The sequence below is a fragment of the Saccopteryx bilineata genome, chromosome 1, assembly GCF_036850765.1.
Source record: "Saccopteryx bilineata isolate mSacBil1 chromosome 1, mSacBil1_pri_phased_curated, whole genome shotgun sequence".
Classification (NCBI taxonomy): domain Eukaryota; kingdom Metazoa; phylum Chordata; class Mammalia; order Chiroptera; family Emballonuridae; genus Saccopteryx; species Saccopteryx bilineata.
In genome coordinates this window covers 21696645-21711740 of record NC_089490.1, presented here as the reverse complement: position 1 = coordinate 21711740, position 15096 = coordinate 21696645, and the positions used below count along the sequence as shown (strand labels likewise).

General features: G+C 50.3%; 1 protein-coding gene across 2 annotated transcripts; it reads right to left on the bottom strand.

Annotated features, from left to right (window-relative positions):
- Nucleotides 1–3645: 3645 nt before the first annotated feature.
- Nucleotides 3646–4945, bottom strand: MYMX (myomixer, myoblast fusion factor). 2 transcript variants are annotated; one of them, XM_066252956.1, is made up of 2 exons: nucleotides 4820–4945; nucleotides 3646–4421 (listed from the first exon to the last, which is right to left on the bottom strand). In XM_066252956.1, the coding sequence occupies exon 2, from the start codon at nucleotides 4355–4357 to the stop codon at nucleotides 4103–4105; it is 255 nt and encodes an 84-aa protein (XP_066109053.1). In that variant the 5' UTR covers nucleotides 4358–4421; nucleotides 4820–4945; the 3' UTR covers nucleotides 3646–4102. The 2 variants fall into 2 exon arrangements, with proteins under 2 accessions (XP_066109053.1, XP_066109054.1); XM_066252957.1 differs by having other exon boundaries at nucleotides 3646–4373.
- Nucleotides 4946–15096: the final 10151 nt, after the last annotated feature.

Genomic DNA, 15096 nt, shown 5'->3' with positions numbered 1-15096 from the left:
TGGACAGCCTTAGAGCCCAACTCATACAGGCCTATGTCTGGAATGTATTTAGCCAGGCCAGGCAGTCCTGGTCACCCTCTGCCCAGTCTTATGGGCTCCCTCAGTTCCCTGGCAGAGTGGGGTGGGAAGGACTGATCCAGTTCCCCACCCCTACCCTATTTGAAACTATGGCTCATGCCAGACTCCCTCCTCCCTATCCGGCCTGCCTCACCACCTCACACAGCCCTATCTTACCCCCGCCTGCCTTCTGTCCACATGTGTTTGCTGGAAGTGTGTTGCTCAGCCCAGCGTTTTGTCACCAGCGCATGTTTCATGACTGGGTGTTCTCAGTTGTGTTTGTGACTATATCTCTATGGCTTTGTTGTAGGGGTGGGATTAGGGCAAGGCCAGTGAGGTGCAGAATTTAAGGGGTGCCAAAGAAATTCAGGAATCAAGATGAATAATATTTTAATGCAATAGTTTTTAAAACTCAAAGTGAATGCAAAAAAAAAAATCCATGAACAAAACATCAACATTTAAAATAATGGCAGGATCTGGCTCTCTCAGAGTCAGACTCACCTTCCCTGAGAGTGGATAGGTGCTCTGTTCACTAGGTCTGAACTTGATTTTCCAGTCTAATTTTTCAGACACCCCCCCCACCCCCCTCACTCCCCCCACCCCCCACCCCGACATCCTATCCCTCTGGGTGGGTCTCTGACCTTTCCATATCTGTATGTGTTTGGGGGAGGAGCAGTGGTGGGATTCGGCAGGTTCACACTGGTTTTGCAGGACGGATACCTAATTGTTTCAGTTCAGTGAACCAGTTTTTAAAACGGCACTTGTAGTCAGGGTTCTCTCTAAAGCAGGCACCTGGGCAGCTGCCCTACGTGGAAATCACAAATTTATACTCCTTACTCTTTTTTAACATTCATCTGGGAAACAGTGTAGTGATGTTCATTCTGTCCATAGGTGAAAAAAATTGCAAGTGAGGACACCAATCAAGGAGTAGTATGGCAATATCTTAAATGTTTTATTGTTTTATTGTCAGGTATTACTTAATATTTCTTCATTAATATTTTAAAACTTTTTTTTTATTTATTCATTTTAGAGAGGAGAGGGAGAGACAGAGAGAGAGAGAGGGAGAGAGGAGAGAGAGAGAGAGAGAGAAGGGGGAGGAGCTGGAAGCATCAACTCCCATATGTGCCTTGACCAGGCAAGCCCAGGGTTTCGAACCGGCGACCTCAGCATTTCCAGGTTGATGCTTTATCCACTGCGCCACCACAGGTCAGGCCTAAAACTTTCTTATAACACAATCTAGTTTTGTGTACCTCTTTTATTGTTCTTGTTTAAGTATTAAAACATGAAATAGGCCCTGGCTGGTTGGCTCAGTGGTAGAGCATCGGCCTGGCGTGCAGGAGTCCAGGGTTCGATTCCCGGCCAAGGCACACAGGAGAAGCGACCGCCTGTTTCTCCATCTCTCCCCCTCTCCTTCCTCTCTTTCTCTCTCTTCCCCTCCCACAGCAAACGCTCCATGGGAGCAAAGTTGGCCTGGGTGCTGAGCATGGCTCCTTGGCCTCTGCCTCCGGTGCTAGAATGGCTCTGGTTCCAACAGAGCAATGCCCCAGATGGGCAGAGCAGCGCCCCCTGGTGGGCATGCTAGGTGGATCCCGGTCGGGCGCATGTGGGTGTCTGTCTGCCTCCCTGTTTCCAACTTCAGAAACAAACAAACAAACAAACAAAACCCGTGAGCCTGACTGGGCGGTGGCGCAGTGGATAGAGCGTCGGACTGGGATGTGGAAGACCTAGGTTCGGGACCCTGAGCTCGCCAGCTTGAGCGAGGGCTCATCTGGTTTGAGCAAAAGCTCACCAGCTTGAGCCCAATGTAGCTGGCTCAAGCAAGGGGTTACTCGGTCTGCTGAAGGCCCGTGGTCAAGGCACATTTAAAAAAAAAACCCATGAAATAATAAACTACCTTTTGGCACATCTTTTTAAAACTTAATTTAAATGGTCATTAGGGCAAAAAAACAGGTTGTTCAATTATTTGAATCTCATGACTGGGGAGGGATGTGTGTGTGGGGGGCAGTCATCTAAATGCGGCCTTCAAAGTCCCAGGAAAGTGTCTCCTCCTCCAGAAACTGCAGATTCCCACCCCATCCTCCACCCCAACCAGTGACCTCTCCTTACCTCTCTCAGTCTGGGGCGGGGGGCGGGCGGGAGGCTCGTGGGAACATCGCAGACGCCGCCCCATGCCCCGACCCCCGCTGCCTCTGCCTCTGCTTCCCGCAAATCTGCGGAGGTCTAGGGGCATCCTGAGTTGGGGAGGAGAGGCGTGAGCTCTTCCGCTGCCCCGGCCTTGGTCGTGCTCCTACCCTCCCCACCTCGGGGTTGAGGCGGCCGCCGGAAAATCGCAACCTGCGTCGGGTCTGACCGGTCTCTGCCGCGCAGCGGGGGACCGGCTAGAAGGGAGGCCCGGAGCAGGGCCTGGAGAAGGGTAAAAAAACCCGCCCAAGACCTCGGAGGGCAACGCGGTTAACGGACCAAGGTTTCGCACCGCCTACACTCCGCTCCTCCCCCCAGGCCTTCTTCCCACGAGGGGCGAGCACGTGCACTGGCTTTTGAGGACTGCCGGAGGAAGCAGATGGCCGGGCGGCGGGCAGGCGCGGGTCTGGCGGAAAGTCCCACAGGGCTGGGGTCAGGGCACAGCGCTGGTCTCTGGTCTTCCCCTGGCCCAAGCTTCTAACGGGTGTGGGGACCGGGCGGGAATCCTGTAAAATATCTAGACTCCTCCACTATCCCTGTCTGACTCGAGAGCTGGTGGAAGGAGAGAGGACTATTGCAGGGGAATCCTAAACAAATTATCCAGAGGTTAAAATGCAAATACTTCCGACAACTCCTATTTGACCCTTGAAGAGCCTCCCTCTGGGGAGGAAGAAAAGCGGTGAATTCCTCAGGTTATGCGGCCCCCACCCCCATCTCTGCAGGAGCATGCATTTCTGCACTGTCCCCCTGAGGGGCTGCCCACAGGGTCCTTTAGCCAACAAATATTCTTCTTCCCGTCACCCCTAGCTGCGAAGAGTCTCTAAACCAGGGGTCTCAAACTCAACTCAGCATGTGGGTTCGGCGGGCCGCACTAGGTCTACAAAAGGCAACTGTTACGCAACACTTTTCTCACTGCAGTTGAAAACAAAAAAAAATCAGTACAACAAGCACAATCGTACATGCAGTTTACTCAGTGTCACAAAACGACCAGAAACTGTAGTTCGCATCACAACTGCTGTTAACTAAGCTAATATCTAGCTAGGATGCTAGAGAAATGAAAAATACAAGTAGGCCCCTAGGCTTACTTAATTTTATCCAAAATATTTTGAACTTCGTGGATTAGTCTGCGGGCTGCACAAAATTGTTCGGCGGGCCGCGAGTTTGAGACCCCTGCTCTAAACCCTGTCAAGGACATTTTCCTCCTTACCGTGAGAGGCCCACTGAGGTGTGAGGAGAGAAACAGCTTCCAGGAGGCGAGGACTGCCAGGGAGAATGGAACAGGGATCAGAGGGGGCCTTGATTGTGCCCCACCTAACCCCCTGGCCAGGTGACACTGTCTCGCGATGGGGTCACCCAGGCAGCAGTGTGGGTGAAAAGAATTTCAGAGGCATCCCAGGAATTCAAAAATATTTTATTGACTGCCTGCTGCTTACTGAGCTTTGGGGCAGAATTGATTCTCTGGGGGAATCAAGGTCTTACTCTTTTAAGGTAAACCCTGAGTCTGGATTAAAATCTTGCCTCCACTAAATTGTCAGTTGACCCTTGGTTAAGCATTGTTCCTCACTGGACCTCGTGTCCCCATTTATCTGGAGATAGGGAGAGGGGGAGAGACAGTTCCTCTCCCTGCGGAGGCCCCAGGTGATTAGGAAAGGTACTGAAGACAGCAGAGAGGATGGATAAAGTCAGTTTTCTGCTAGATGCTGGGCTTGGTTCCAGTCATTTCTGCTGGAGCCAGGAGGCTCCTGTGCCCAGCTGGGAACCATGTCTAATGCTCGCTGGGCAGGCTTCAGTCGGTGATGGTTGCCAGGACTGTCGTACTCCAAAAGAAAGCAGTTCATTCCTGCTGCTACCAGGACTCGTGACCTCATTTTTTGGGGGCTAGCCTCTCCCTCCTCTCGGGGCGGGCCGCTCTGGAGGCCTCTCCCCCGTCTGGCGGATGTCTCTGGCTGAGGACAAACAACAGACAGCCCAACAGAGCTTCCCTAACGTCTTGGGAGCCAAGGCGGCGGGCCAGTCGGCGCAGCAGGGGCAGGAGGCGCTGGCGGGCCAGGCGGGCTGCGGGCAGCAGCAGGCGGGACAGCAGCGTTCGAAGCAGCAGCGGGAGCAGGGGCGCAGGCATGGCTGGGTCTGTGACTCTGAAGGCAATCCAGAACCTAGACTTGCCTTTCCTGCTCCTTCCTCACCTGGCAAAGACACAGCACATGGGGCGGCGGGCAGAATTCCCATTCCCATCCCCTTTGGTTTCCACCCTCACGTTCTCCCAGGCCTCAGTTCTTGGGTCCCTTCCCTTTCTCCTGGTGAGGCAGCCAGGGCAGGAGGGTCCTTCCTGGAGAGGAGAGCTGAGACTGGGGCCTGCAGCCTGCCATTCCCAGCGCCCGGGACTCCTGCTGGTCCCTGCACCCTTCCCTCCTCTGGTCACACCCCCCCCTGCACACACAGTCCCCTGACATTCTTCATTCTTGTCCCTCATTCAGGACTTCTCCCTCAGGCAGTTCTGAGTTTTCTCCTGCAGGCCCTTGATCCACCCTGACCTGAGCTTCTTACCCTCCCAACCCCCATCCCTATGGGCAGCAGCTCTCACCGGTCAGAACCACTGCTCAGAAGCAATCTCTGGCTGAATTTGCTTGTGGGGGACACAGCCTCCCAGGACACTCAATACACGGGGGCTGCCCCACCCAGCTCAGCCCCACCCAGGACAGCCTGCCAGGGTGGGGAGAGCAAGGAGGATGACAGCTGCATGCCAGCACCTGCTGTGGGGAGCAAAGGGGGCAGCTGGGCTGCGGAAAGTGGGAGGAGCAGATGCAGGACTCTCCCTGCCGGGTTCAGACCTCAGAGTCGGAATCTAAACTGCACCTTCTAATGATGACTGTATGCACGTTGATTCTCCGGGGCTCTAGTCCCTTCCTCAGTGACCTCAGCACCTGGGGGTAGCAGGAAGGAGTCACTGCAACGGGATTGTGTATGAGATTCACTTGCCCAGACCTCAGAAGCAGAAAGACTGCAGCCCAGACACTGGCTGAAACAAGAACAGGACCTGGCCATGCGTTTGTGGGCCCTCTCCTGGGGTAGAGGACTGAGGTCACAGTCCGTCTCACAACTGGGCCCAGTTGAACGGAGCTGGGTGGCACTCCCACTCAGGGACAAGAAGAGGAATACAAATGCTGAAGTTGCCGGTTCGAAACCCCTGAGGTCGCCGGCTTGGGCACAGGCTCGTGGGCTTGAATGTGGGGTCACTGATTTGAGTGCAGGATTGCCAACACAGGATTGCCAACACGATCCAAAAGGTTGCCAGCTTAAGCCCAAAGATCGCTGGCTTGAGCTGAAGAGGTTGCTGGTTAGAGCAAGGGGTCACTGGCTCAGTTTGAGCCTGAGGTCCTATCCCCAGTCAAGGCACATAATGAAAAGCAATCATTGAACAACTAAAGTGAAGCAACTACGAATTGATGCTTCTCATTCTCTCTCCCTCCCTCTCTTTCTCTCCCTTTCTATCTCCCAGGTCTTTTTTGTTTTTAAATACTTCATTCTCCTACTTCATAAAATGGATATGATTTCTGCCTTGCTGGGCTCAGAGAAGATAATGGCCATAAAATTGTTTTATAAACTTCAGCCTAGCCTTGGGAATATGATCTTTATTATCATTTCACCACCAGCTTCCATTAGCATCATCCCATGTCCAAAAACCTTTGAAGACCTTGAAGGAAGAAAACTTAACAATCTAAAGGACCTGTTCCACTTCCACCCGGAGGAAGCAGGAGCTCGAGTGTAGATTTATAAGCATCGGCTTCCTCTCCTTCAGTTTCTTCCTGAAGATTTATGCTGGCCACGTGTCGTTCCTGGGCCATGGGTGGGACGTGTATTGGGTACACACATGTGCCAAGCTTGTGAGTTAATGAACTCTCTCAATTCTCATCACCACTCTGCAAGGGAGTGATTATTATAACCATTGTACAAATGAATAAACTCAGGTTCAGAGTGGTTAAGCAACTTACTAGGGTCACACAGCAGATAGATGGCCTGATCTCCCTTCCAAACCTGCCCCTCCTCAGGCTATCCCATCTCTGTAAATGGCAGCTGTACCTTTTTAGTGACTTTGGCCAAAATCCTCGACTCTTCTCTTCCTATCACCGTTCACTACCTACATTCATAAATCCAGGTGGCTCTACATTTTTTTCTCTTTCATTCTGGAATATAAAGCTTTTTTTCTTAAAGTATAGTTGACATACAATATTAATTTCAAGTGTGAACATTGTGATTTGACACTTATCTACTGTACCAGACAGATGGTTTGGTACAAAATTATTGAGATATTATTGGCTGTATTTCCCATGCTGTACTCCACATTTATCTACTATAACGGGTCCCCAAACTACAGCCCGCGGGCTACATGCGGCCCCCTGAGGCCATTTATCCGGCCCCCGCCGCACTTTTGGAAGGGGCACCTCTTTCATTGGTGGTCAGTGAGAGGAGCATAGTTCCCATTGAAATACTGGTCAGTTTATTGATTTAAATTTACTTGTTCTTTATTTTAAATATTGTATTTGTTCCTGTTTTGGTTTTTTTACTTTAAAATAAGATATATGCAGTGTGCATAGGGATTTGTTCATAGTTTTTTTTAATGTCCGGCCCTCCAACAGTCTGAGGGACAGTGAACTGGCCCCCTGTGTAAAAAGTTTGGGGACCCCTGTACTATAAGTTTGTAACTCAAACCTCCACCCTACCACCCACCCCTCTGGCAACTATCACTTTGTTCTCTATATCTACCAGTCTTTTCCGTTTGTTTGTTTGTTTGTTTGTTTAGTTTTTTGTTTTTGTTTTTTATTTATTTTTTATTTAATGAGAGGAGGGGAGGCAGAGACAGACTCTGCATATGCCCTGACCAGGATCCCCCCCCCCCCCCCGGCAAGCCCACTGGGGGGTGATGCTCTGCCCATCTGGGGCCCTTGCTCCGTTGCAACTGGAGCCATTTTTTAGCACCTGAGGCGGAGGCCTTGGAGCCATTTTCAGCTTCTGGGGCCAACTCGCTTCAATCGAGCCATGGCTGCAGGAGGAGAAGAGAGAGAAAGAGAGAAGCAAGAGAGAAGGGTAGAGAAACAGATGGGTGCTTCTCTTGCATGCCCTGACTGTAAATTGATCCCAGGTCATCCCCACGCTGGGCTGACACTGAGCCAATCGGCCAGGGCTGTTTAGTTTTTAAAATTTTTTTTTTTATGTTTATTTTATTGATTTTAGAGAAAGAGAAAAGGAGAGAGACAGAGACAGGAACATCAATTTGTTCCTGTATGTGCCCCAACTGGGGATTGACCAGCAAGCTCTTGTGATTCAGGGCGATGTTCTAACCAACTGAGCTATCTGGCCAGAGCTGTTTTGTTTTGTTTTGTTTAGATTCCACATATAAGTGCAATGATAAAGTATTTGTCTTACTCTTTCTGACTTATTTCACTCAGCATAACACCCTCTAGGTCCATCCATGTTGTTTCAATGGCAAGATTTCATCCTTTCCTATGGCTGAGTAAATACTGTGCGCATGTGCATGTGTGTATTACATCATCTTTATCAACTTATCTATTAATGACCAGCTGGGTTGCTTCATATTGTGGCTGTTGTAAATAATGCAGCAATGAACATAGGGGTGCATATATCTTTTCAAATTAGTGTTTCTGTTTTCTTTGGATAAATGCCCAGAAGTGAAATTGCTGGGTCCTTCTTTATCTTTTGTTATAGCCATTTTTTAAAATCTATTTTGTCTGGTATAATTATTATTACCCCAGCTTTTTTCCTTTCATTTCTATTTTCATGAAATATCTTTTTTCATTACTTTACTTTCAGTCTGTGTCTTTTGATCTGAGGGGACTCTCTTGTAGGCAGCGTATGTAAGGGTCTTGTTATTTTATCCATTCAACATGTGGTTCTTTCAAAATATACATAATCTGACTACTCGCCCACACCACCATGACTACCGTCTTCTGAGCATTACCTCTCGCCTGAATTATTGTAGCTGCTTCCTAACTGATGTTCTTGCTTTTTTTTCCACATAGTACCAGAATGACTTTTATAGAACATGAATCAGATTCTGTCCTTTTTTTGCTCACACTGTCCTATGGTTCCAATTCACTCAGTTAAAGCCAAAGGCTTGAATTATGACTACGAGGCTCTGGGATGGATGGTCTGACTGGTTCGACTTCTAGTTGTTGTCTCTTGCTCTACTCCAGCGACAGTGTCCTTGCTGCTCTTGAACTATGTCAGACATGTTTCTGCCTCAGGGCCTTGACAGCTCCTATTGTTCCTGTCTGCTAGGCTCCTTCTCATATGGCTTCATCGCTTATCTCCTTCAAGTCTTTGCATTATCCATCCATCCTATTCAACGTACACTCCTCGCCTGATCTGAGTTTGTTCAGTGGATAGGGTGTAAACCTGCAATGCTGAGGTCGCTAGTTCGAGACCCCAGGCTTGCTCAGTCAAGGGATATACAAGAAGCAACTGTGAATTGATGCTTCCCACCCTTCTCTCCCTCCTGGATTTCTCTAAATAAATAAAATCTTAAAAAAAAATAAAATAAAAATAAAATACACTCTTTCACCAGACCAGTGGTGGTGCAATGAATAGAGCGTGGACCTGAGATGCTGAGGTCCCAAGTTCAAAACCCTGAGGTCACCAGCTTAAGCAGCTGCTCATCTTGCTTGAGCACAGGTCGTTGGCGTAAGCAGGGGATCATCAACAGGAGCCCCCTGGTTAAGGCATGTATGAGTATGAGAAGCAATCAATGAACAACTAAAGTGATGCAACTGCGAGTTGATGCTCTTACTCTCTCCCTTTCTGTCTGTCTCTCTTGCTAAAAAAAATTACACTCCTTCCACCCCCTCTCCTGCTGCCTCCTCTCCATCCCTTCCTCTGCTTTGTCTCCATTGCAGATCGTTGTCTGACATGCTATGCATTTTATTTTACTTCCTTATCTTATTGATATTTGCTTTCCCCACTAGTATGTAAACTCCTCGAGGTAGGGACTTACATCTATTTTGTCAGCTGCTGTGTCCCCAGTGCTTGGCAATAAATATTTGATATAAGAATAAATAAATGCAAGTTAATTCTGTGACAGGATCAAACCCAAGCCGGCTGGCCCCAGAGCCTGTGTCCCGAAGTCCCAGAGCTTCACTGATGTGAACATACTTCTAGGATGTGTGTGATGAGACTCCCGCAGGCCACACAGCTGGAGAGAGCTGCTTGGAGGGGAGGATCTGACCACACTGAGCCGAAGAAAAGGAAAGTCAAGCCTCCATGGTTCCCTCTGGGAACCTCCAAAGTGTTATTTTGAGGGTACCACGGAGGGCTGACCAAGCACTGGCCCAGATCTGTGGTCGCTATGACCTTGGGTAAGTCACACACCATGCCTCCCAGCCTTGCTTCCACAGCTGTGGGGTCTTCTTCCAGCGGTGAGAACCTCGGGACATGGGCCTGGGGCCAGACACACGAACCATCCCCACCCCCTGTAAGCAGAGTGAGGGGCTCCAGGGACCTGGGCCAGTCAAGCAAGAAAAGGAAACAAGATGTGGTCTCTGGTACCAACGGTGAGCCCCAGAGGAGGTTGAGAAGAGAGGTGGGGAGGGACTACAGCTGGTCCAGGGCGGGGATCTAGTCATAGTATACTCTCCACCCCCATGACCTCCTGGGATTAACTCCCCTTGCCACCTCTTCCCACCCTCACCTGAGATTACCGGCACCACACCTACCTCCGTCTTCCCCAGGCATTTTCTCCAAGGCAGAAAAGCAAGGGCGCTCCTAAGGATTTCCTGTCTTTCCTGGAAAGATAACCATCAAACCTTGCAACAAAGCTGCCAAAGACAGTTCTTTCTGATTTCACCTTGTGTAATGGGTCCTGTCTTCACCACCCTCACCTCTGCCCCCTCACCCACTGCTGGCTGGGGAGGGGCCAGACAAGTTTTGAGGAAACTGGCCAAACCTTGTGATTTTAAAAATCAGTTTTAAAAAAGTATCTGGTGGCTCTATCCATGTGCAGTGAATAGAGCGTTGACCTGGAACGCCAAGGTCCCAGGTTCAAAACCCTGAGGTCGCTGGCTTGAATGGGTTTGCCAGCTTGAGCACAGGGTTGCTGGATTGAGCAGGGGATTATAGACATGTTCTTTTTTTTTTTTTTTTTTTTTTTTTTTTGTATTTCTCTGAAGCTGGAAACGGGGAGGCAATCAGACAGACTCTCGCATGCGCCCGACCGGGATCCACCTGGCACGCCCACCAGGGGGCGTTGCTCTGCCCATCCGGGGCGTTGCTCTGTTGCGACCAGAGCCACTCTAGCGCCTGGGGCAGAAGCTAAGGAGCCATCCCCAGCGCCCGGGCCATCTTTGCTCCAATGGAACCTCGCTGCGGGAGGGGAAGAGAGAGACAGAGAGGAGGGAGAGGGGGAGGGGTGGAGAAGCAGATGGGCGCTTCTCCTGTGTGCCCTGGCCGGGAATCGAATCCGGGACTTCTGCATGCCAGGCCGACGCTCTACCACTGAGCCAACCGGCCAGGGCCTAGACATGTTCTTAAAGTCACTGGCTTGGCTTGAGCCCTCAGGTCAAAGCACGTATGCGAAATAATCAGGAGACAGCTGAAGTGCAGCAAGTAAGAGTTGATTTTTCTCCCTCTCTCCTCCCTCTCCCTCTCTATCTCTCAAAATTAATAAAAGTAAATAAAGTACCTGGGTGCCAACTTTTGAAGTGGAGGACCCCTACCATCCCCATACATAGGTATCAGTTAATGGGCCGTTCATGTCTCAACAACAAGTATTGAGTGCCTGCTGCAGGCCAGGCCTGTGCAAGGTGCCAGAGACTCAGGACGGACACACAGGGTCAGTGGGGTGAGGACAGGCAGGTGGGGAAACTGAAGATGGGGCTGTAAGAGTTGTGACGGAACTAATGAGTTCTTTCACCTCCTGTTCTTCCAACCCCTCTCTGCTTGTCTCCATCCAGGGGCCCAAAGCACTCTACAACTTGGCCACTGCTTCTGCTATGACCTGCACAGGGAGGTGAAGGGTACATATGTATTGTCCACTCAGCCCTGGAGTAGTGTGCTGGCTCTGGGGCCCTGTCTCAGGGCCACTCTGGCAGATGGCACTGCACAACCCGATGTGGGAATGATTATAAAACCTACCTTGCGGCCCTGGCTGGTTGGCTCAATGGTAGATCATCGGCCCAACATGTGGAAGTTTGAGGTTCAATGTCCAGTCGGGGCACACAGGAGAAGCACCCATCTGCTTTTCCACCCTTCTCCCTCTCCTTCCTCTCTATCTCTCTCTTCCCCTTCCGTAGCTAAGGCTCCATTGGAGCAAAGTTGGCCCTGGGCACTGAGGACGGCTCCATGGCCTCTGCCTCAGGCGCTAGAATGGCTCCAGCCATAAAGGAACAATGCCCCCAGATGGGCAGAGCATTGCCCCCTGGTGGACATGCCAGGTGGATCCCAGTTGGCGCATGCAGGATTCTGTCTGACTGTCTGCCTGTTTCTAAGTTCGGAAAAATACAAAACAAACAAAGAAACAAAAAAACCTACCTTGCCTGACCAGGCAGTGGTGCAGTGGATAGAGCATCGGACTGGGACGCAGAGGACTCAGGTTCAAAACCCTGAGGTCACCGGCTTGATCACAGGCTCATCTGGCTTGAGCTCGGGATCATAAACGTCACCCCATGGTCATTGGCTTGAGCCTGGAGGTCGCTGGCTTAAAGCCCAAGGTCACTGGCTTGAGCAAGGGGTCACTTGCTCTACTGGAGCTCCCTAGTCAAGGCACATATGAGAAAGCAATTAATGAACAACTAAGGTGCCACAATGAAAAATTGATGCTTATCTCTTTCCCTTCCTGTCTGTCTGTCCCTATCTGTCCCTCTCTCTGTCTCTCAGTCCCTGTCACAAAAACAAACAAACAAACAAAGACAAAAACAAAAATATCCTCCCTTGGACAGGATCAAGGAATGGGAGAATCCTAGGTCGGAGCCGGCTCCTAGAAGGTATCCAATAAGCGGGATTGCTTTCATCCTCTGGGTTTTCCCTCCCGGTGTAGTCTGTGTGAAGGCCAGCCCACCCAGGGCTCTCCTGGAAGTCCCCCCCATGCCCCCGGGCAGCCCTGGAGAGTGGGTGCTGGGACTCCATCAGCACTTGAACAATCAGTGGAGGCCCCGGTGCCCTCGAGGCCCCTCTGGCTCTGTCCTGTTTAGCTGTCTGTTGTCCCCTCCAGGGCGTCAGCACTGGCCTGGCCCCACAGGGAGGCTCCTCGAGGGCGGGGAGTGCTGAGAGGCCAGGTGCCCAGGAGGAGGTGCAGAGGCCATTGGGGAGCAGGTGGGGTGGGCAGAGTACCAGCCTGGAGCTGGGATTTCAACCCTGTCACCTGTGACAGCACTTCTCTGCCTGTGTCAGTAGTCTTGAAGCCACCCACCTGAGTGGGGCTGTTGGAGGCTCTGAGGCCTGAATGTGGTGACCACTGAGGAAACACTGTGCGAACGCTAGCTCCACGATGTAAGAGACATGCATGCCGGGAAGGACAGTCCCTTACCCGTACGACCACCATTCCTCTACCCACCAGTGCTAGGTGACGATAAACCGTGGACAAGCCACTGCACAGCACCACACATGCTGGACGTGCTCGCAAAACACAAAGAAAGTGTGTCAGGGACTTAGATGTCGCTTGATTACCGGGACAGTTGTTCTGCCCAGAGAGGGACCTATAGAGAATGTAGTTATTGTCCCCACTGAAACAACTGTCACTCTCCCCCAGGCCCTTCTGACGAGGCTTCTCTGGAGCAGGCAGCTGTTGCAGTGAGACAGCTGCTCCCTGGAGGGAGGGCCCTGGGCCACGGGGGTGGGGTAGGGGCAGGAAGGACATGCCTGGCATATTTGATGGGGGGAGGGAGAGCAGCAGAACCCACAGGCCCCAGGAATGAATGTAACATGCATTGAGCAAGACCCTCGTGAACAAAACAAAATTTTCACAAAAAAAGATCTTTTATTTTTTTTGATGAAATGTACCAAGTATCATGTTACACAGATGTTAGTTCTCCCCCAAATTAATCTGGAATTTCATGAGATTCCAATTAAGAATCTGATAGTTTGGGTTTGGTTTTTTTTGTTTTTTTTTGTTTTTTTTTTTTTTTTGACAGAGACAGAGAGGGAGTCAGAGAGAGGGACAGATAGAGACAGACAGACAGGAAGGGAGAGAGATGAGAAGCATCAATTCCTCGTGGCGGCACCTTAGTTGTTCATTGATTGCTTTCTCATCTGTGCCTTGACTGAGGGGGCTACAGCAGAGCAAGTGACCCCTTGCTCAAGCCAGCGACCTTGGGCTTCAAGCCAGTGACCATGGGATCATGTCTGATCCCATGCTCAAGCCAGTGACCCCTTGCTTAAGCTGGTGAGCCTCCGCTCAAGCCAGATGAGTCCGTGCTCAAGCCGGTCATCTCGGGGTCTCGAACCTGGGTCCTCTGTGTCTCAGTCCACCGCTCTATCCATTGTGCCACCGCCTGGTCAGACCTGATAGTTGTTTTTTTTTCCCCTTTCTAGAATTGGGTAAGCTGATCATAAAATGTGTATGGAAGGAAAAAAAGGCCAAGCATAGCTAAGTCAACTGAAGAAAAAAAAGAAGAGGAGATAAAAATCTGGCCCTACAAGTCCCAATCTGGCCAGATGGGAATGAAAACTGCGGGGCACAGTAACTAAGAAATAGAATAGAGAGTTTAAAAACAAGTGCAAGGATATATGGAGTGGAGGTGGAATTTCTGGTTAGAGGAGGAAGAACACACTGGGTCAGAGATGGGGCTAGGACAGTTGGCCGTCCACCAGGGCAAGATAGGATCTGACCCTCTGACATACTGACTACAAAAGTACCATAAATTCCAATGGCATTAGAGACCCGAGTGTGAAAAGTACCATATTTCTCGTGTATAAGACGCACCCATGCACCTTAATTCGGGGGCCTGAAATTTGAAAAAAAAGTGTATTACATAAAGTTATTAACTCAAATTTTATTCATCATAAAATTCATACAACTCCTCATCACTGTCAAAACTGCCCTCCATTAGCTTGTCCTCATCTGTGTCTGATGACGCATCACTGTCTTCATGTATTGCCTCGTCCTCAGTTCCATCTAAGGCATTTGAAATGCTACACTTCTACAACCACTGTATAAAGATGCACCCAGTTTCTAGACCCCAAATTTTTCAGGGAAAGGTGTGTCTTATACATGGGGAAATATGGTAAAACTATAAAACCTAGGAGCTGATCTGTCTCGAGGAATTTTGGACAATACAGATTATTTGTTTTTTTTTTTGTTTTTTTTCATTTTTCTGAAGCTGGAAACAGGGAGAGACAGTCAGACAGACTCCCGTATGCGCCCGACCGGGATCCACCCGGCACGCCCACCATGGGGCTACGCTCTGCCCACCAGGGGGCGATGCTCTGCCCCTCCGGGGCGTCGCCATGTTGCGACCAGAGCCACTCTAGCGCCTGAGACAGAGGCCACAGAGCCACCCCCAGCGCCCGGGCCATCTTTGCTCCAATGGAGCCTTAGCTGCGGGAGGGGAAGAGAGACAGAGAGGAAAGCGCGGCGGAGGGGTGGAGAAGCAAATGGGCGCTTCTCCTGTGTGCCCTGGCCGGGAATCTAACCCGGGTCTTCCGCGCGCTAGGCCGACGCTCTACCGCTGAGCCAACTGGCCAGGGCAATACAGATTATTTGTTTAATACACTTTTACAACTTTTTGTTACGGTCATTTTCAAAATAACACAGAAGTAGAGATAATAGTACAACAAACCCCCATGTGTCACTTGGGCAACTTCAAAAATTACTCAAAAACTTGCATTTGGCAAAAGATACTATAAAGTGAAAAG